This window comes from Euprymna scolopes, chromosome 17 (genome assembly GCF_053919585.1).
Source record: "Euprymna scolopes isolate OS-2025 chromosome 17, ASM5391958v1, whole genome shotgun sequence".
NCBI classification, from domain to species: Eukaryota; Metazoa; Mollusca; class Cephalopoda; order Sepiida; family Sepiolidae; genus Euprymna; species Euprymna scolopes.
The window spans coordinates 74,464,124-74,486,741 of record NC_136498.1 but is presented as its reverse complement, the minus strand read 5'-3'; the positions used below and the strand labels follow the sequence as shown (position 1 = coordinate 74,486,741).

At 34.6% G+C, this 22,618-nt stretch overlaps 1 protein-coding gene across 1 annotated transcript in view; it reads right to left on the bottom strand.

The window, feature by feature from the left end:
• Nucleotides 1-269: 269 nt before the first annotated feature.
• LOC145296801 (uncharacterized) overlaps nucleotides 270-22,618 on the bottom strand; it is a 380,977-nt gene continuing 358,628 nt past the window's right edge. Inside the window, exon 3 of the mRNA XM_080142874.1 lies at nucleotides 270-647. Within this exon, the coding sequence (XP_079999000.1) occupies nucleotides 475-647 (173 nt within the window). The 3' untranslated portion in view covers nucleotides 270-474. The remainder of the gene's footprint in view (nucleotides 648-22,618) is intronic.

The following is a 22,618-nucleotide window of genomic DNA, read 5'->3' as shown; positions in this document are numbered from 1 at the left end:
AAACAAGATGCAATGCGTTATTTCGGAAACGTCAGACTGCAATGTAGTTATGCGTTTGATCTTCGTAAAATTAAGCAATGTTGATGACTGCTAGCTATCAAGAAACGCGCGTCCATGGATAACTTTTATGTACGTAAAAATATTATATATACCTGTAAGGAATATATATATATATATATATATATATATATATATATATATATATATATATATATATATATATATATATATATATATGAAAACGATGAATCAAAAATAGCAACAAACAATATGAATACGACATTTTAATGTTCTTAAACGGTTGTCGGTGTTGAGTCGTTTCTGGGTTACAAAGAATCAGGGTTACACAAGTTGACTTCAGAGTGCAATCAGCCATTTATTACGGAGGACAGGGTACTAAGGCTGTTTGGTCTCGAAATATGGACAGAATGTTAAGCTTATCCAGCGGTTCGATGGAGGACGTGCTTTTAAGAGTCAAGGGCAAATATCAGAAATAAGACAGCCCATCTTGCAGCAGACATGGGCAATCATATTCAACGCTGATGTCTTCCGCTTGGCCACATGCGGTAAGATGTCGGAAAAGTCACCCGCTTCCAGCTTCTTATCAACTTGTTGTCTCAGCTGAGAAAAAATCGATCCATGGCGATCTGAAACGAAAACATAGGAAACGTATAAAAGTTTATGCGCATACATACTCTCTCTCACACACACACACACACACACACACACACACACACGCACACAACACACAACACACATATATATATATCTATACATATAGAGAGACAGAAAGAGAGAGAGTATTGGTACAAGAAAATATTAACAATTATTGTCATACTTATAGACACTAGTGGTTCATGCTTATGCAGTTATAGAAGCAGTGTAGGAAATGACAATTATTGCCACGCTAGAGATTCTAACGCAGTCAAGTTAACCTGACTCCGTAGTTAACACGAGAATTAAATTCTTATAAATGCCAAGTCAGTGTGCATATAAAGTAAACGGTCAGAATGTATTCAACGACAGAGAGTTGGAATATTGAATTTAGTGCTTAGGTTAGGGACTATTTTCTTAATTACATAAGGAATGCTCAACCTTAGTTCCTTAAAGGTGCTTTTTATGAAGATAATATCCTTACACATAAATATAAGCAATTATTTGTGTATATACAGACACTAGTGTTTCATGTTTATGCAATCACCAGTGTATTAAGTGACAATAAGTGAAAATTATTAGCAATTAGTATTTGGATAGTGCTTTTCATTATAAGTTAAAGCAAGTAAAAAAACAAATAAATAACATATACACAATGATAATACATTTAATATAGGAGCAGGGATTGGCTCAGTTTTAAAGCTTCAGATTCGGCGGCCTTGTTGGAATCTTGCTAGATTCAGTCACGCTGATGAGTCTTACAAAACACACTTTCATGGATAAATATATCTTAAAACACACACACACACACACACACACATATATATATATATATATATATATATATATATATATATCCTATTGAAAATTGTCATAATTTAAATCGTTTTAAAATTATAAATACTATTTTTCTTATTACTATGAAAATAACTGTATGTTGAATATTTATACAATAAAGTGAAGTTATTCGGATTCTCAAAGTGCGTCATTGATAGTTTTCGTCTTACAAAATCAATGCTTATTCTTCATAGCTATTTTCTTTGTTTATTAGAAAAATAACATTTAATTCGAATTATTTCCTCTACGATGGACTTTATCCAACGACTTCACAAAGTGGAACGATAAAATTGACCCTAACGTGAAAAGGAGAGGGAGGGGCGTGACAAAAGATCTGTTTGTGCATTTGTAAACGAATATAAAGAAGAAATAAAGGCATTATTTTTATAACAAAAATTGTCTTTCTCTTGAGAATTAGGGAAGCAATTTTTGAGCCGAACTGACGAGTTATGTAATTCCGCTTACATTCGAGCATATCAAATTAAACTTACATATCAACAAGTTTACGTTTTCATTCAACTAATCACTAGGGCTGTGACAACGGCATATTCTTTTCATTGTGTTCACTCTCGGGTGTGTATCCGTTGATATCTTATATGCTTTTATATAGAGTGAGGTGGTTCTCGGTTGAGATTCAAAACAATTAAAGAATATTCTCTTGTCATATTGCCCTAGTAATTACACTACAACGTTATACGCAGGTCTAATGGCGGCAAGTTTTCACTTCTATAGATATTTCTGCAAGAAACTGTATTCCGATTCTATAATTGGTCGATTTAAAAAATATACGTTCATGAACGTAGATTTTTAAATCGACCAATCATAGAATCTGAGTAGAGGTTCTCGCAGAAATATCTATAGACGTGTCTCTATTTTCAAAATTTATAGCGCAAACGAACGCAGCATTATAATGAAAGTGTATCTTCTAATATTGACTGTAAAACACAAATCCATAATTTTTTTCAAATTTAACATCGTCACTTTGTCAATTATATGTTCTGGTCAAATTACACAGTTTTCATTTTGATCTAGATTCAGTTATCTACAAGAAATAAACATAAAAATATTTCGCCTCGAACAGGTTTCATCAAGAAATTGTGATGAATAACGTACCGATATTTCTATTTATACAGTGATATGATGGTAGGAATGAGGCTGCTTGTAGCGGAATAGGTAAGGCTATGTAACAGAGTTGCTGACGAGTATTTTGCGGCAGCAGTCTTATGATACGCGCGAGCTGACGTTAGAACGAAGCAACAGAAGAAAAGAAAAGCAGAAATATAAAAGAACACACGTGGGCAGCAAGCAACGGAAAACTATGTGTGTAGTGACAACGAAGAACAACGTGGCGACTAAAGGTCTGTGAAGCACGAGTCAGTGCAAGAAGAACTTTTAAGACAGGATACAATCCGAACTTTGACCAAAAAATGGTCGGACGACCATGTGTCGTGGGGCGACCTGCAGACATATCAGAGGGAAAACAACAAAGGCACCACGTTGTTAGAGTATCGGTAAGGCGTGTCGGCGTGAGATAAGACGTGTGGCCTTGTGATGACGTGAGAGATTTTAAAGAACGTATTCGACACGGCAGAGTTTTTGACAACTACATGATAAACTGAGACTTTTAAAAAAAAAATGCGTTATTTCGGAAAGTACCATGAATAAATGCCTTTTATTTCAACTAGAAAAACGTGGGTCTAATGCCTTTCTTTTTTTTTTTTTGTTCCTTTGCAACTGTCTCTCCATGCAACGTGTGGGTCCGTGTTAACATGTAATTACCACGTTACGTAAGATTATTTAGTACTCTGATCTAAAGCACTGTGATGTGAGCTCGCGCAACGGCAAGGTCATTTGTATACATGTCATACAGCTGCTACTGCTGCTGCTGCTAAATACGCGTCAACGGCTCTGTTACAGATGTCAGGATGGGAACATGGCATAGGTTTTAGTGGAGTGACAGTGGAATGCTTTATCGTTAAAATATTGTCGAGATAAAGTGATAATCACCTGAATAGTGAAGGAGATTTTATATGTAGCATACAATTAGTTGGATTAATTGGCTTTTATACTAGTAATGTAAGAGGAATACAGGGGTAAAAACTGTAATGAACCAATTTGGCTTAACTCTGCAAAATCTTCCTGTAAATGAATTTCCAATGTCAGATGAAAAAAATGAAAATGATTAATTTATTTATTGCGGACTATTATCCTCATCTTTCTTGGTTGTTGTTTCACGACGTTTCGGCTAACTATTTCACTAGCCTTTGTCAGATAGTAACCGCAATGGGATAGGAACTCCGAATCTCCTAGCTGCATTCTCAGCAATTATTACCACCTGACGAATGTCAGAGGAATAGTTGGCCGAAACGTTGTGAAACAACAACTAATAAAGATGAGGATAATAGTCCGCAATAAATAAATTAATAAATAATAATCATCTCAATAATAAATTCTAATTAAATAATATATATACCATCGGGTACGGGCCCGACCATCGAAGATCAGATAGTAAATAGACGTAGATTCATAAGACTAAAAATTCAATCTAGATCTCCCTTCGGGGCCCGTGGCGGAGTGGATAGAGACGTTGAATCTCTACGGTTCCAGGTGAGAATTGTCTGAAGATAGCAGTTTCAGTTTTACTGAAAGCCGGTCAGAGGCTTACCTGGCCAAAACGTAGTGAGACGACAACAACTACTACGGCAGTAATTGCTAAAAATGCAGTTAGGATATTCGAAGTTCCTATCCCGTCACGATTACCACCTGACGAAGACCAGATGAATAATTGGCCGAAACGTCGTGAAACAGCAACTAAATAAATTAATAAATAATACTCATCTCAATAATGAATTCAAATTAAATAATATATAAATGAAAATTAATAATTGACGCGCATATCTTAGTCTTCTAGAGAATTACACACCAAAAATTGTTACCGATTGAATCCTGAATAAAATTCGCAATTATTTCTGCAATACAACCATTTTTAGTGCACATACACTTTATACCATGCCTGAATTACCAAGTTACAGTATTCAGTAAGGAATATCAAAGAGTCTTTCTTTTATCGCCTTTCAATGATAACCGTGTTTGGATATGGCATGGAAAGTGTTTCTAACTTTGTCATTCTTCTGTCTTGGCATTGCACCTACTTTGAAGATTACGGTTATATTCAGTTCCAAAATAACCTGGACATTGCTTTGATAGACATTATATTTGACATAACTCCACAGATGAAGATCTGGGGTGTTAATGTCGTTTAGTGTCACACACCGTACTGATCAGACGATCACCAAAGTGTTATGGTATATTATTTAGTATGAGTAATTGCTGCAAGTAATAGCTGGAATAAATCGAATGAACTATAAGAGGTGTCTAAAATAGAAACAGACGAAAAGCATTGTTAAAATACTGTAGAATCTTGAATCAACTTTTTAAAGGATGCTTACCCCTTCCAAAATCCACAATCCGTTTTTACAATGCAAACATAGCTATGTAAATAAAACAGTAGATGTATGCGTGTGACTCTGTGAAAATATTTAACCGATAAAATCTTAAACTACTGGTTACATAACACTGAAATTCATAGGAAGTAGTACATAATGAATAGCTTATAACGAGTAAAACCGTTATTTGCATGGATGAATAATGCGTACAGAAATATGTCGGCAAGTTGAAATGTAAAATGTTCATTTCAACTTGCCGACATATTTCTATTACTTTTGCGCATGCGCAAATTCATTCATAGCTTGAAGTGATTTAACTTTAATTTTTTCTTATTTGTCGATAGCTCAAACGGTAAGGAACGCTGTAGCCCTAAAAGTTTTGGTTTTCATTCTAGCTGATGACACCCAAGTCATTTTTTAACTTTTGAAATCAGTGCTATATATTAGGTACAATAAAATATTAAATACAAAATTGCTATGTAATAATAAATACGAAATCTGCATCAATTTAAACCTATTTTACGACCGGGCAAGGCCGGGCAACTCCCCCCCCCCCACCGCTAGTTAGATATGAATTGTCAGCTGGACTTTTGTTCAACAGTCTTTGTTTCATCGCCGTTCAATGATATATAGGGGAAATTTGTGATGGTCTCATTAATAAGAGGAGTTATCTTGAATGAGTTCCATACTTACCGGGTCATAACTGCTCAAATTTTTAATATAACAGCTAAACTAATATTAGGTTGGTGCAAAAATAATGTCGTTTTTTGACGTCCAACTTCATGTCAAAAAACGATATTATTTTTGCACTAACCTAATATATAAAATGCTATATGTCTGTCTGTCTCCATATTTTTAAACTCTATTTCCTCCGAAACTAAAAGACGTAGAATTGCACTAGGGGCCTCAATTGATTGGACTTTTTTATGGACTGTTAAAATAGTTTTTAATGGGTCAAAATTTAAAAAATCGTTATAGATTTTATACATTCATCTTAGTTTATTTTTAATTTTTAATTTTTAATCAGTCCATATGCGTGTTACGATGGTACAGTAGTAACATCACCAGCTTTGAAGGTTTCGGTTTCGATTCTAACTGATGGCATCCAAATATAATTTTTTTTTTTTTTACTTTTGAAATCATGACTCTCTAATAATGTATACGAAATCTGGACAAATTAAAATATCATAGTTAAGCGTATTTTACGTCAGGGCAAAATCCCCGCCGCCGCTAATAAAAACTAAAAACCGTACTTATAAAAATATAAACGGATTTATTTCTGTTCAAGTGTTCTGCTATGCAACATCTGATAACATATAGATTTCCAACAGTCGCCGTTGAATGATACGAGGAAGCACTTTGGTGATCGTTTCATCTATAAGACGTGTGATCCTAAATATTCTTCATATTTAGCAGATCTTAAATTCTTCAGATTTGTGGCGTTATCTCAGATATAATTTCTATCAGAACGATTCTCAACCCATTCCTAAACCGAAGAATGCCACTACGGGCAAAACAAAGAAATTGCCTGGAAAGGACTGTGTCAGAATCATTGACAATTTTGCACGTTGTATCCAGGTTTGCTTATTTCTTGGGAATAGAAATAAAACAAAGACTGTTGGATATTTATTACAGAAATTTGGTGGAAATAGACTGAAGTTGATTTATTATAAATGTAGTTGAATTGTAGGAAAACTTAATTTTTATTAGATATTCAATCGTATATATTTTATTCAATTGGAATTCATTATTGAGATGAGTATTATTTATTAATTTATTTATTGCGGACTATTATCCTCATCTTTCTTAGTTGTGGTTTCACGACGTTTCAGCCAACTATTCCTCTGGCCTTCGTCGTGTGGTAACCGCGACGTTGAATCTCTATCATTCCAGGTGAGAATTGTCTGAAAATAACCTACCCAAAGCCGGCGAGAGGATTACTTGGCCAAAACGTGGTAAGATGACAACAACTATGGATGGCAGTAATTGCTGAGAATGCAGTTAGGATATTCGGAGTTCCTATCCCATTGCGGTTACCACCTGATGAAGGCCAGGGGAAAAGTTGGCCAAAACATTATAAAACAACAACTAAGAAAGATGAGGATAATAATCGCAAAAAATAAAGTATTCGATCGTATGTTTTTTATATTATTATTTAAATGTGGTGGTAGATTTGTTTCCTATCCTGTTTCTCATTTTCGGGAAATTTTTCCATTCATATTATATGTGTCATCGGTTTAAGAAATACACAAAAAAGCTATTAAGCGTCAAAATTTTGGTGGGTGTAAAAGGCTTTGGTTGGTAAGAAAAATCACCCGAGATTAAAAAAAAAAAAACGTAATAGTCAGTAGTTGATGCGAGGCATGCAAAATACAGCTGGTCGTGAGGCAATATTTTGTTGTAACTACAATTCACGTATAATTAAGTAGAGCGAAGCTAGTAGTTGGAACTGAAAGTAGGAAATGCGAACTCATAGCGAGCCATTAACGGGTTACTTGCCGACTTATTTACAGCTGTTGCTACCTGACATGGACGTCCATTATAGTACCTCTAGAAATAATCATAGTTTTATTATTTGCGTATTGTTTTCCACTAGAATATACATCAGATGATCAACATGGAAAACGGAATGTGAAGACACAATCAAAACGTGTAGTGATAATATTGTCGAACTGCATAAGAGTTTATATTATATTTCTCTTAGTTTTCGGAAAAAGTAGAAGAGACAGACAGATAGTTTGTCCATTTTTACTTTTCCCCAAAACTACTGGACCAATCTGGCTGAAATTTTGTATGATAATTTTTTGTGATGAGGTGCAGCGGAATATTTTGATATCCAATCGGTACACAATTAGGAATTAACAGGGATTAGTCACCAGAATACCACATTTACTCAAGAAGTTTTGCTGGAAATTATCTGGGCCGATCTGATTGAATTTTTATATGGACCTTTTGTGGTGAGGCGAACGAAGATTTATGGTGTTCATTCAATGTACAGTAGAAATTGATAATGATAATTAGGAATTAGTACTTAATGCATAACTGAGTACACATTTAATCATATTCAACCATTAATTGTGTATAAAGCATTCATTCTGAGTCACATGTCTATAAAACCAAGTCAAGTATCTTTATGATAAAGTAGAGCAACTTTATTTCCTGTCTATTGAACAGTATCGTTTTCTTTCCCCAAATCAGCGTTTATGAATGTCTATTTTTGGCATCGATTTAGCCCAATTTTGATGCGTGTTTTTGAAACAAAATATATTTGTTTCGTTCGCTCAAGGGCGTAGCCAGTTGTGTTTTCCGAGCTTTTTGACCTCCGCTCATAGAAGTCGACCGAATTTTTCCGAATTTAACCTAATTTAAAGCGCGATTAGGATAACCAGTGGTAAGTAGGAAAACATTTGTTTTTTTTAATAATTTGCCTGCTCTTTATGGAATTATTTACTGCCTGCGAATCGTTTTTGCTTGCCATTTTACAATGACGCCTTAAAGTTTACTTACATATAGGAGAATTTTGCAAGTCTGGATTCGTTTGGTTTCGTTTCGTTCAAAATATTTACTAATTTATTTTCATTATCTTGTATGAAAATGAAACGAAACTTTTCGTATCGTTTCGTCTTGTTCACTTTTCGTTTTGCTTCGTACATCTATGAGTATTTAATGATAACCAGAATGTTGCAAAAGGTATCAATGCTTAACAAAAAAAAACTATGAAACAATCGGGACAACCTTAACATTACATTTATTAATCAGGTTTAGTAATTTGACAAAGTACTTTTTCTTTTTCTTTTAAATTCAATTTTAACCGCAAATAAGGCACAGGTGCCACTTTGAAATAGGGGGCTACTATCGGGAACATAATTTTCAGGGTTATTATGAAGGGAGATGAGTAGCAAGATGTCTGTTCACATTACACTTGAACTTCTGCATATCAGTACAGTTGGGAAAGCAGAATCCCGGAAGGAAGTTCCAAAGTCTAGCAGTTCTGGAGGGAAAACTATTGGAGTAGAAGGTTTTCTTGCACCTAGGGATCTCTACTGTGAAGGGGTGGGATTTAGCTGCTTGTCAGGTTTCTCGGGGGTATTCACGTCTAGGGGGTACAAGTTCGTCAGAGCATTCACCATCAAAGTACTTGTAGAACAGGCAGAGGGATCCAACATTTCGTCGGTTGGACAGAGGCTGAAGCCTAGATGACAGTTCAGGACCTTGACGATTCTCTTTTGAACCGTGTCCAGGAGTGAGAACAAGCAGCAGATGCACCAGCCAAAATGTGACAACAATACTCCATATATGGGCGAATGGTGGCCTTATACAGGTACAGGATACTTTCAGGCGTAAGTAGTTTTCTAGCACGGTAGAGAGAGCCCACCTTCTTCGCAGTAGCCTTGGCAATGCGCTCAATGTATCTATTCCAGTTCATGTTCCCTGTAAACGTTAGGCCGAGGAGTTTAAAGGAAGTACTTTCGGGTAATGTGTTCTTGGCCATTGCTATTGGTGGTAGAGGACGTTTCTTGTAATTATTGAAGGAAACAAGCTTAGTCTTGGCAGCATGGAATGTGACCATCCATTTTTGTCCCCATTCCATTACAGATTTGAGGTCATCCTCTAATGTTTCTTCCATTTCCTTAGATATGTGTTCATTTGTTTTCCCCTCGTGCCTGTTATAGAGAGTGGTGTCATCAGCAAATATACCCATCTCCGAAACAATATTATTAGGGAGGTCATTTATGAATACTAGGAATAATAAAGGTCCAAGGATAGACCCCTGACATACTCCCACATTTATATCATATTGTTTAGATGTACGACCGTCGAGAACAACCTGGATTTTTCTCTTACTTAAGAAGGGTTTAATTACATTATGTATTCTTTCAGTGATGCCATATTATCTAATTTTCCTTAGAAGACCATCGTGTCATACCCTGCCAAAAACCTTAGATATATCGAGGGCTACCGCTCTACCCTCCCCTGTCTAGTGAACGGTATATACGTTCAGAGATTACATCTGCTGTGGAACGGGCTTGCATAAATCTATATTTTTTTCGGTCAGGAGTTTAGCATCTGCAAAATGATGGACTAGGGCTTGATTAATTAAGGACTCAAATGTTTTGGCGAAAAGTGGGAGGCTGATGGTGCGGTAATTTAATGGGCCAGTTCTATCACCAGAATTCTTCAAAACTGGTACCACAGAAGCGGTTTTTAGCAGTCAGGAAAGCAAGATTCTTTAAGGCATTTGTTGAAAAGTTTGGAAAGAACTGGAGTAACCTCAGCGGAGCACTTTTTAATAGCACAGCCGAAATGAGATCGGGTCAACATGCTTTTGAGGTGTCTAGGTTTTTTATGATACTACGTACTTGAGAAGGGACGATTTTCAAATCTTCTAGTGCGGCGTCTGTCAGCAAAGGAAAGTCAGGGAGTGGGTGGTGTGCCGGGTCCAATGTGAAGTTTGAGGCAAACCGACTGGCAAGTAGGTTAGCCTTCTCGGTTGCAGTACAAACAACCTCATGATTGTTTGATAGTGGGGTAATCGTTGACTGCCCATTATTTACTACACTGTTGTAGATTATCCAAAAAGCACGGTTTCCTAATTTTTGTGCTTCGATACGTTTTCTGGTGGTTTAAGTGTATTCTGTCTTAGCTATAGCTATTTCTCTCTTACAATTACTTCTAGCTTCTATATACTTCTGTCTGTTTGAACTGGACTTATGTCGGTTGAATCTGCAGTACGCATACTGCCTTTGAGCAATGGCAGCTGCACAGGTAGAAGTAAGCCGTTGAGGAGAGTGGGGCTTGCTATAGAATTTCCGTGAGGGAACATGTGCTTCAATTACAGTTTTGAACCATTCAGTGGTCTCATTTTCGCACTGTTCAGCTGGAAGTGAAAAGATATTTCTTCATGGGGCATCTCTGATGAGATCCCTCATAGCTTCTCAGTCAGCCTTTTTGTAAATACTCGTTGTTTTGAGCAATGGGTCTTCGGTTTTGGATCGAGAATTTAGGGCGATTTCTACCATTATTACAGCGTGATCAGCATTCCCGAATGGGATGTGGGCATTCGTTATACAATCATCGGGAATTGTGATCAGAAATAGATCTAGAAATAAGGCATGTTGATCTTGCTGGTCTGGGAAACTTGTCGGAAATGTAACCGTCTGTGATAGGAAATGAGAAGCTATGTGTTGTGCTACCAGCTACGTCTGTGTTCTTATATAAAAAATTATAAATCAATCAAAATATTTAAATTTGATGTTCTAAGAATATTCAATGATCATTAATTGCAATTTTTAGATTGATTAGAATTTAAAAAATGAACGAAATGAAATGACCCCCCTCCCAAAAAAAAAAATAACTTACCAAATCGAAATGAACAAAACATTCTATTTTGTAACATTTTTGTTACGGATGTTTGGACCCCTTATTCCTTCCCTTGTGTTCGCTTTAAATAACTTTTACATTTTATTCAGTTCAACGTCATCTTCTAAAATAGTCAATCGCACAGACAGTCGGAAATTTTCACTCTCAGGTTTAGATTTACATCGGAAAGTCTTTTTCACAGAGAAATTGCTTTTCCTAACCCCGCTATTATTTTATTCCTGTCGCCATTGCTATCGTCTATTAATACATTCCATTTTCTATAAAAAAAAAAAAATTTTTTTAAATCCTATTCAGTATATCTTTTTCTTCTGGCGTTTTGATTAGTTATTCTAAATATTTTTTTATAGATTGGTGCAATAAACGAATAGTAAATTGTCATTCACAGAACTTAGGACAGTATTCTGTTTCAGTACGAGAATATTTCTTAAACAATGACTTACATTATTAATACGTTTCACTCTTCTTTTCTTTTATTAATTTTTACTTTTTACTTGCTTTTACTAAATAAAGACATATCTTCACAGGACGCATATCTTCGTAACACCACTGTTTATATATATATATATATATATATATATATATATATATATATATATATATATATATATATATATATATATATACCCACTGTTTATATATATATATATATATATATAACTACTTAATTTACTTACATAAAATTAATATACGAAATTATAGATTTATGCGTAAACTTTAAGTATTTACTTCAAAAGTGCTCAATACGTAGGTAGAGCTAGTTAGTAAGTATAAAATAGTTTTAAAACTAGTAAGCATAAAATAGTTTTAAAACTAACAAAAACAATAGAAAATAAACAAATAAATAAATTAAATAAACATGAATATACATAAACGGTCACACATATATGTGTATATATATACATATATATGTATATATATGTGCATATATGTATGTACACATATATATATATATATTTATATATAAACTAACAATAAAAAAAATTGTTTTAAAAAAAACACTAACCTAGTTTTAAAACAGATCCTTTGTCCGATAAAATGCATGCCGATTGGCTGATAGGAAGGGGCGCGGTGGATACTAGAAAGCTGATTAGCTAACTAAAATCTCAATAGAAGAGGAGCATATAAAAACGATAAACAACCACAGAATTCGCGCATAAACCTGAGGAGTCCTAGAGTGGATTAAATGCCGAATATTCAGTGTAGCTTAATCGCCATATAAATTACTATATATATATATATATATATATATATATATATATATATATATATATTCGACCTTGTTATTGTTTCGCTAATAATGCAATAGTAATCATTTGTCGACATCGCTCCATCGATTCACTCCCAAACAATGCGCTACGCAAACAAAGAATAAAAAAAAACAAGATGGCGGCATGGCTACAGCCGGGTGGACTGAAGGGGGTTGTAAATAGCAAATAAAACGAATCAAACGATCATGTCATAAACAATATCCAACCTTAATTGGTGAATTACTTTTAAACAATAAATTACCATATTTCAGTGTAATTATTCAAATCAGTTTTGCTTTTTTTAATTTTATTTGCCTGTTTATTTGTTTGTTGGTTTTTATTGTAATTGTTCGGTCTGTTGCACTCCGTTCATAACTAATTGACTAAATTTCTAGATCATTTAAAAGCTGTTTTTCTTTTCTGAGCCCTGCATTTGTATTGCTTTTCAACTTTTTTCATAGAAAATCAAATTAATGATGAATAAATATTACTTTTGTTAATTTCATATTCCCTTTTACCATAGATATGTAATATATTGAAGTGACACATAGCACGTAAGGCCAATGAGGAGAATGCATGTTCTTATTGAGAAATTATAGCAATTCTGTGTTCTATGTGTTTTGTCAGGTCGGTGGTATTTTTGAATAGAGGAGATTGGTCATATTATTGAAAACATCATTGCGTAAAGTGATGTAGCGAATTTAGACTGCGAAATGATGTCATATAATGTTTGTTTGATTAAATGAATAAAACTATATTTTCCGAGACTTTGTGAACCATATAGCTTTTTCAAAGAAGTCTTTTCTTTTCTAACGGAAAAAGCATATAGTGTTGAGGTCTCAGAAAATATAATGTTTACATTATTTTATTCTGTCATGTCGTGAAAATACGATACAAACAAATGAGGTGTGGTAATCCTGAGCGGTAACGACTGACAGCAAAACACAATGAATCAACCAATTAGATTCATTGTAATGACGGCACAAATATAAGAGGTCCACACAACAAACACTATGAGAGTCGAGCATAGAGACGTCCGTATGTCTATTTGTCGTCTATTTGTCGTCTTTTCGTAGTAAGTTTAACTCCGTAGTTCGCCGTGTGAACAGTTCCTCAATTAAAACACCTTAACCTGAGCAAAATTCTTTGTTTGAAATTTGCTTATAACCTAAGCTCTTTCTCTCTCTCTCTCTCTCTCTCTCTCTCTCTCTCTCTCTCTCTCTCTCTCTCTCTTTCAGTAACTCGCCTTTCTCTTAGTAACGTCAGAGTTGGTTTCTTTTTTTTCTCGGATCAGTTTTAGGCTCTGGTTTTACTGACATCGGTACTTTAGTATTTTAGGGAGATTCTATTTTAAATGTCTCGCAGAGCACTTCCATTGGAATTTCGTTTCTTCACCGGGGCCTTAATTGATTTATATGCCTTTTACATATACATTTCTATCCTTTTGTCATATAAATCATTCTCTCGGTCCTTTGAGTAACTGTACTATTTTTCTAGCCAGCGCAATAGTTTCGATAGAAAATTTTATCACCAACCTTGTAACTCTAAAATCTTTCTTTCGTTCTTTTTAAACAAGTGTTCTATTAAAACATTGGTCGAACCTTACGTCCAAACATCATCTCTACCGGTAATAATTTCTCAACTATGTCGCTATTTGTTTTTTTGTTTTTGTTTTTTTTTTCGTGAAAATAGTCAGAAATTTCTGAATACTTTCGTCAGTAAGCGTTCTTTGATTTTTTTTTCTCTAAACTCTCTTCAAGTTAACAATGAACCTGTAAGTCTGACCATTAGATCTCGGACTATATATCGGAGAAGTCACAAGGGCAATTATCAATGACTTACAAATTCCTTTTCCAGTGAAAATTGTCTCATTATCACTTATTATTGTGTCTCGTACACCGAATCAGCTGAATACTTCGTCGAAAACTTTTATTGAATTTGCCGATGTAGGTGCTAATGCTTTTGAATTTCTGGCACTTCGAGCAGTTATCTGTTATTACTAGATACTAATACGTAATCATTGTGAAGCCGTGTCCATGGAACATCAATTTACGTAAAGATTGAATTTTAACTGGCGGTGCTTTGGCTGCTAATTGGAAAACTTTGCAACATTTAACAACATTCTCAAGATCCTTGTCCATCTTAGACCAGTATGCATAACTTCGCATCAATGCTTTCACCCTAAACATACTAGAGTGACCTAAGTGAAAGTCTTTTAAAATCCTTTGGTGAAATATAAGGCAAACAACTACTGTATCACCACGAATAGAAAATAAAGACATCCTCACTCTTTTTTCTTGTGTTCATGCTACCAAACATTTTTTTTGTCCCCCTACAAAAAGAGGGTGGATCTGTAAATTCACCCTTGTCCGTTCGTCCGTTCGTCTGTCCGCACTTTTGTCAATAACTACGCCTTAGAATTTTTTGAAATTTTGCACAAACATTAAACATAGTATGAGTAAAAAAGTAACAGAATGGACTTTCTGGGAAAACTCCGTGTGCCCCCCCTCCTAGAAGTACCTTCGAGTTAAAATGGCTAAAATTGACACTTTTGTGCTTATCAAAAAAAATTGATGCCTTGGATTTTTAAAACTTTCTGAAAAATTGTAACTAACTGATTGATATATAATTTTGTTTGTCTATACTTCGCGATAACTCTTGGGTGTGTCCCAGGGGTTCTTTTAAGGCTAATAAAAATACTCCATTTTTGGGACTATTTTACCATATTTGTTCAAAATTTTCTGTGTATGTCTATTTAGCAGCTTTGCATGGTCCTGAACTCAAATTTAAATATGTTAAGGTCTTGGGGACTTTTGGGGCTAAATGGGGTAGGCAAATGATGGACTTAGTCATTTCTTTTTTTTGCATGGTGCAGAACTTAAATTTACATATGTTAAGGCGTAAAACTACACCGTTTGTTCATATTCCCCAGGATTTGACGTCACCTGGGTATTTGGAGGCTAAATGGGGGAGGGGCAAATGCTGAACTTAGTCATTGTTTTATGCCTCGTTCACTGTGTACTCACGGGGAGTATGCATGCTTCACTTGTTTTAATGTATTTTTACTATGTACTTATCCGTACGTACTGATTTCTTAATACTGTCAAACGTAACCGGTAACTCATTAACGTTAATTCGCGAGTATTTCCCTTATTTCCCTTTTCTTTTGTTTTGTCTTCCAATAATTCTGGACATTTTGGTATCAATGTTGATATCTCATCAGCTTGATCAATGTCTTTAGATGGCAAATATAATATTTTAAAATCATAATTCAATATTATGCTACTGCATCTCAATAGCCATCTTAATTACCGTAAACATATTAACGAAGCTTCTTTTACAGCGAAAACTATAGCCAAACACCACTTTTAAATTTGGTTATTATTTTTCTTTGTCGGAATTACCACTCTCGAACTCTGCGCAATTGGTTTAGTTGATTTGTCACGTAACTTATGCAAAAGTACTGCACCGATTCCGTTTTCGCTTGCGTCTGCTTCGACAATTACTTATTTGTTTGGATCATAGTGAGCTAATACTTGATCTGATATGAAATATTTTCTGCGAATGAGTCTTGAAATCCCTTTGACCAGCAGTATTGTAGATTTTATTGAAATTTTTTGTAATAATTTATTCAGTGACACTCTCAAATTGTATAATTTTGGAATGTATAGACTGTAATAGTTTACTAATCAAAGAAATGTTTGTAAGTTCATTTTATTGTCTGGTGCTAGCATATTCTTTATTGCTTCACATCTGTTTAGGTTGGGTTTTTTCTTCTATATTTATTATTTTTCCCATATACTCTATTTTATCTAAATAAATATCACCTTTCTTTAACGAAATCTTAAACCCGTATTATTGTATTCTGCCGTTGTTTTTATGTTTCTCCATATTTTTACTTTTGGTGAGAATATGTAACCGCAGAATCCAGCCCAGCCAATCCTATTTGTTGGAACAAACTTGTCGCTGCCTTCATTTTCAAATAGCCCTCTTGCGGATCAACTTTTGTGAATATTCTTCCTCCATTTAATATGGAAAATATATCTTCTTGAGTAGGAGGGGGGTTGCTATGGTCTTTTATATAATTATGTAAACCAGCTAAAAAATCAGCACATAATCTCAACCTGTTATTCCTTTTTTAACATAGACTGTTGGAGTTGGCCAATACAAATAATCACCTTTTCCAATGATTCTGATCTTTTTAACGAGTTCTAATGACAACAACGATACATTTTTTGTTGTTTTGAAGACGGGTTTGATCTTTTCAATTCAGTTTTCTTACAGCACACAAGTCCTTCTAAAACACTTTTTTATTTCATTTGCAAATTTCTGATTTGCTTTTTCCGTATTCACACCTCTACAAAACGTTTTCATAGGTTGAATAAGATAATTCAATTTATACCGAATAAATTAGTTTTACGTCATGTGAACACGTACAATTTCGTCTTGTGCGTTTTATTTTCAAGAGTCACGTTTGTTAAAAATTCTACTCTGAATTTTAATATTTTCCTGATACGCACCTGGTTATTTTATCGGTATTTTGTAACTTCGGTCAACCTATTTTTAAAGTTCCCTATTCAATTAACGACAAATCACTTCCGGTGTCTTATAAGAAAAAGACTTCTCGTCCGTTTATTTTCATGTCTACGTATTTTCTTTTGTCATAGCAATTACTTTCTGTCTGACAATTATGTTTTCATTTGGAAGAGGAATATAAAATCAAGTGGCTAGTTGGAATATGAGAATAATAAAAACTGGATTATGTGAAAATCATCAGGTGATGACTATGACTATGACAAGAGATTATTCTTTCATTATTTTGACTCTCGAGTATATATCTGGCGCAATTAGACAAAGTTAATCAGCCGAGAACTACATCACTTTATATAACAGCATATAAGATATCGACGGATATACACCCGAGAGGCAAAATAATGAAAAAAATATGCTCAAGTGATGACTAGGCCTATAACAAGAGTATTCTTTTCATTATTTTGACTCTCGATTATATGTCAGTTAATATCTTATATGATTTTATATAGAGTAATGTTGTTCTCGATTGATTAACTGTGTCTAAGTGTGTCGGATATATACTCGAGAGTTAAAACAATGATAAGAATATTCTCTTGTCATAGCACTGGTGATGGCGTACTAAATTAGATAGTTTTAGATATAGACATGCAGTTTAGTTAGTTGGAGTGAACAGTCGACTATCGGGCTTTAGCCAAATCGGGCGTGGAATGAGATAATCTACAATATTGTTTTTTCGGATATATTAATTTTATATATGATTTCTGAATTAATTCATTGATATATATATATATATATATATATATATATATATATATATATATATATATAGCCATGTTATGCAACATTTTGAAGCGTGTTCTTCGCTCTATCGAATCGTGTTATTCCTTATCGATCTCAATCTATTCATTCATTATTTTTTCAGGCTTTTCGACAGCATGGACAAAATTCGAATCAGTACGATTTTCTTGTTCCAGTTTAAACTAGGCCGAAAACCTACTGAGATAGCTCGTGATATCAATGATGTGTTTGGCCCAAGAACCACTAACGAACGTGTAGCACAACGGTGGTTCAAAAAATTTTGCAAGGGTGACGAGAGGCTCGAAGATGAAGAAGGTTGCGGCCGACTAATTGCGGTTGATAACGAACATTTGGAAGGTTTAATTGAAGCCGCTCCTCGCAAAACCACACGTGGCTGTTAAACTCAAAGTCGACTACTCAACAGTCGTTCGCCATTTAAAGCAAATAGAGAAGTCCAAAAAGTTGAATAAATGGGTGCCGCATGAATTGAACGATAATAAAAGAAATCGTCATTTTGAGGTGTCTTCTACGCTCGATCCATTTCTTGAGCGGATTGTGACGTGTGATGAAAACTAGATCCTCTACAACAACCGGCAACGTTCAAAACAGTGGTTGGATGCCGGAGAAACTCCACAACACTTCTCGAAGCCGAAATTGCACCAAAAAAAGTTATTGTGACGGTTTGATGGTCTGTGGCCGGTCTCATCCATCACAGTTTCTTAAATCCGGACGAAACGATTACAGCGGAGGTACTGCCGACAAATTTACGAAATGCACCAGAAGCTCTAACGTATGTGCCCGAGATTGAACGGACCAGTTTTCCTCCGTAACAACGCTCGCCCAAATTTTGCTCTGCAGAAACTGAACAAATCCGGCTACAAGACTCTACCTCATCCGCCATATTCACCGGACCTCTCGCCCACCGATTATCACTTTTTCAAGCATCTCGACAACTTCCTGCGTAAAAAATGCTTCAAAAGCCGAGATGATGTCGAATCGGTTTTCAATGACTTCATCGCTTCCAGAACTCCGGATTTCTATGCAAGTGGGATAAATAAACTTTCTTGATCGCAAAAATGTGTCGATTCTAATCGTTCTCATTTCGATTAATAAAGTTTGTTTTTTTATGGAAGGAGTTATGAACTTTTGAAGTGAACGTCAAAAAACGACATTATTTTTACATCAACCTAATAAATGGGATATTTCAATGGCGCTAAACAGTTCTTAATATATAGTCATCTCTCGGTAACTATCATGTAAATATTTACAACGGATCCAATACTAAGATGTGCCTCTTTACATCAAATGCCCAGGGTGTTGGCAATACACAGGTTGCATTCAACTTAAATCGTTAAATTGCACGCTAAATCTTTAACGTTTGTCGTGATATTTTATTGCCTCTTGCAATCTCTTCTTCGACCGTAAACGAGTTTTACTGGTATCGTTTGTAATTGGATGGTTGAAAAGTTACAAATATGTCGGGTTACTTCCAAAGCGGTGAAAGAAAACTCTTTGTTTCAGCTGCGGGACAACGCGAGATCTCATCCCACAAACCAGCAAAAGATGGCTTCTTTCTAATCGATTGTCCTTTTATTCGGATCGGAGATACATTGCAGGTAAAAAGTTCATGCAACGAAGAGTGAGTATTAAGATGAAATGCTACATGACCGTGGACCTGTGTACGTGCACTGCACAGGCCATAATCATCTGGTTGTTGTCTTCGTCCAGATTCACTGCTCGATTTCAACACCAGTCGCATTGCCATTCATGTGATCGATGTTACTGCGTTGAAAAATTATTCTGTTTAAGCAATTGCGCCATTCCATTTTTTTAAATAAGTAATGATATTTTGTTTTTAGATGATACTTTTCCGCTGAATGACAGATTTGCAATTTGAACTCTGAACTCCGACAGAATCAAAACAGTGGATCAGGTTAGTGCACGAAAAAAAAAACATCCGTCTTTGAGACTTAGAGAAACTCAACTACATCGGAATCGGGAATCGAAACGAGCTGAACTTTCGAGGTTATCGGAATCGGTATCGGGATTGGAAAAATTTGTACCTAATTTCCGACGCCAAAAACGATTCCTTTAATTACCTTTTTTTATTTAATTTTGTTTAAAAGAAAATCTTCTACAGTTGGTAGTAATAATAAAATAAATATGTATTGATTTGAAACTACCATTATTTAAACTAAAATCGATATATCACCCCCCCCCTCCACATGAGCGTTTTTATGTTTGATAAAATATATGCACATTTAACATGTGTCTTTACGATAATCTAGACACAATAATAACTTCATAGTTAAATATTTAGAGATTTATAAAGAATCGGAATCAATAAATGTACTGGAATCGGGAATTTAGAACGGAATCAGTAATTATGTCGGAATTATGTTATGAGAAAAATATTGGAATCGTCCCATCACTAATATATGTGTGGGGGGGATTGTTTGTATCTATACTAGAAAGTTATAGATCGTTGACTTAAAATGAGTGTTTTATGCTAAATAAACGATTGAATATTGTAAAATGTGTGTTCATTTTTACATTAAATGCTAATCCCGATGAAACCCTATCGCTCCTTAATTGTGCATCAAACAGATACTTTAGTGCTTAGTTTACTGCGCCTCATCATAGCAAAATCATAGCTGGGTCTGAGATACCGTAAATTAAGATAAAACCTGGTTTAACAAATTAAAACTTTAATCAAATAATCAACGCAAACAACGATACTATTCTAGCTCTCCATCTCCGTCACTTTTCTTCAAAATCATATTCTAGCTCTCCATCTTCGTCACTTTTCTTCAAAATCATGTTCTGGATATCTGCTCCGAGAAAAAAAAAAACGTATATGTTTTTGCCCGGTCCACGAGAAATAGAATCATATAATACTTTTACTTTCAAATATTAATGTAGAGACAAACGTATCAATAAGATGTGTTAATGGCCTTAATATTCAGTTTAAGCTTCATGAATAATATCTATTATCTTGTTCATTAAGCCCATTAAAATATCCTTCAAGGCTAATAATACATATAAATAATAGGATATTTTAATGGGTTTAATGAACAGGATAATTAAATTATCTTATTTTAATGATCTTAGTGAATATAAAAGTCGAATCCCTTCACGTAATATAATAGTTTAATAACCTCAAAAAATAAAATATTTTAATGGCCTTGTTGGATTTAATAATGCTTTTATAGAATATTTTAGTTCAGTAACAATGAAATTGATATTTTAATGGCCTGAATAAAGAGAATTATTTTTTACCTGTATGAATGGAATATGTTTAAGAATTTGCTGAATAAGATACTTTTGTGATTTAGTCATTATGATATTTTAATTGTCTTACTGAGTAAACAGTTTAATTTTTTCGATGATAGGATAGTTTAATGGCCTCAATTAATAGGATGTTTTAATGGACTTAGGGACTGAAATATGTTAATGGCTTTAAATAATTCTAAATATAAATTCATATCTGAGTTACAATTATAATGAGATTGCTAATGAAACTGTTATTAAAAAAATTAAAGTACTCTAGTTCTTAACGTTCAAGACATTAAGAAAGCATTCACTGTTGGCATTATTACCGGTTGTTTAGGTGGAATTATAAAGGCGTAATAATGGAAGTTATCATCTTGCGGTTGTATAGCCCACGCGTTCACACATCTCATGTTACAGAAGCTGAGACAGCTAACTCTATCTCGAAATTTCTAACCTCTTCCCCTCAACTGTCGGACTTTGCACCATATGTTTCACCTAATTTGTTGACATTTTAGAGACAACAACGAGATCATAATGCGGCAATAATTAGTGCTGCGACAACAGCATATTCTTTCCATTGTTTTGATTCTTGAGTATATATCCATTAATATTTTATATGTTTTTATATAGACGGATGTGGTTCGCGGTTGATTAAGTGTGCCTACCTGTGTCAGATATATAACCGAGAGTAAAAAAAAATGCAAAGAATATTCTGTTGTCACAGCAGTAGTAATAAGGTTTCAGGAAATCAAGATTTTATTTTTTTTTTTTTTTTCATGGTGGAGCTACGATATTCGAGTATGATTCGACCAAGTGCATTGATGCTAGTGGAGTCTAAGTCTAGGGATTTCTTTAGATGGGGATTTATAATTTGAAATATTGCGATTATTCAGATTACTGTTCTCATCTTGGGTGTCCTACAATGTTGCAACCGATGTAACCCCCGACCTTCTTTAGTTCCGCATTGTCGAACTCCCAAATATTTATATCAAACACCTTGGAATCTGTATCGATAGAAATAATTTTTAAATTTCATCATTAATATCGCCCGTATTGAAGATTGAACCTTCAACCTCTAGTAGAACTAATTATAACTTAGCATTTTATTGGCAAGTGACGATGGCTTAGTAGTTAACGACACGAACTGACAACCTTGGTGCGCCAAATTCGAATCCAGTTTGTTCGACAGAAACACTTTTTCTTAAGATGTTGGCAACCTCTAAGTGAACCCTCCCGTAAGTACCTGATGTCTTTCTAGAAAGGATTCGAACTCAAGATATAACGAGGAAACCAATGCCAAAAACAGAACCATCTGATTCATAAGGAATGTAGAAGTGCTTTATCCGTTGCGCCACGAATAAACTGCTGGTTCTTCAATTTTTTCTGACTGTATCGTAGCATTTTTTGAATGATGTTTACAATTTTAAAAAATGTTGGAAGAAACTGTAT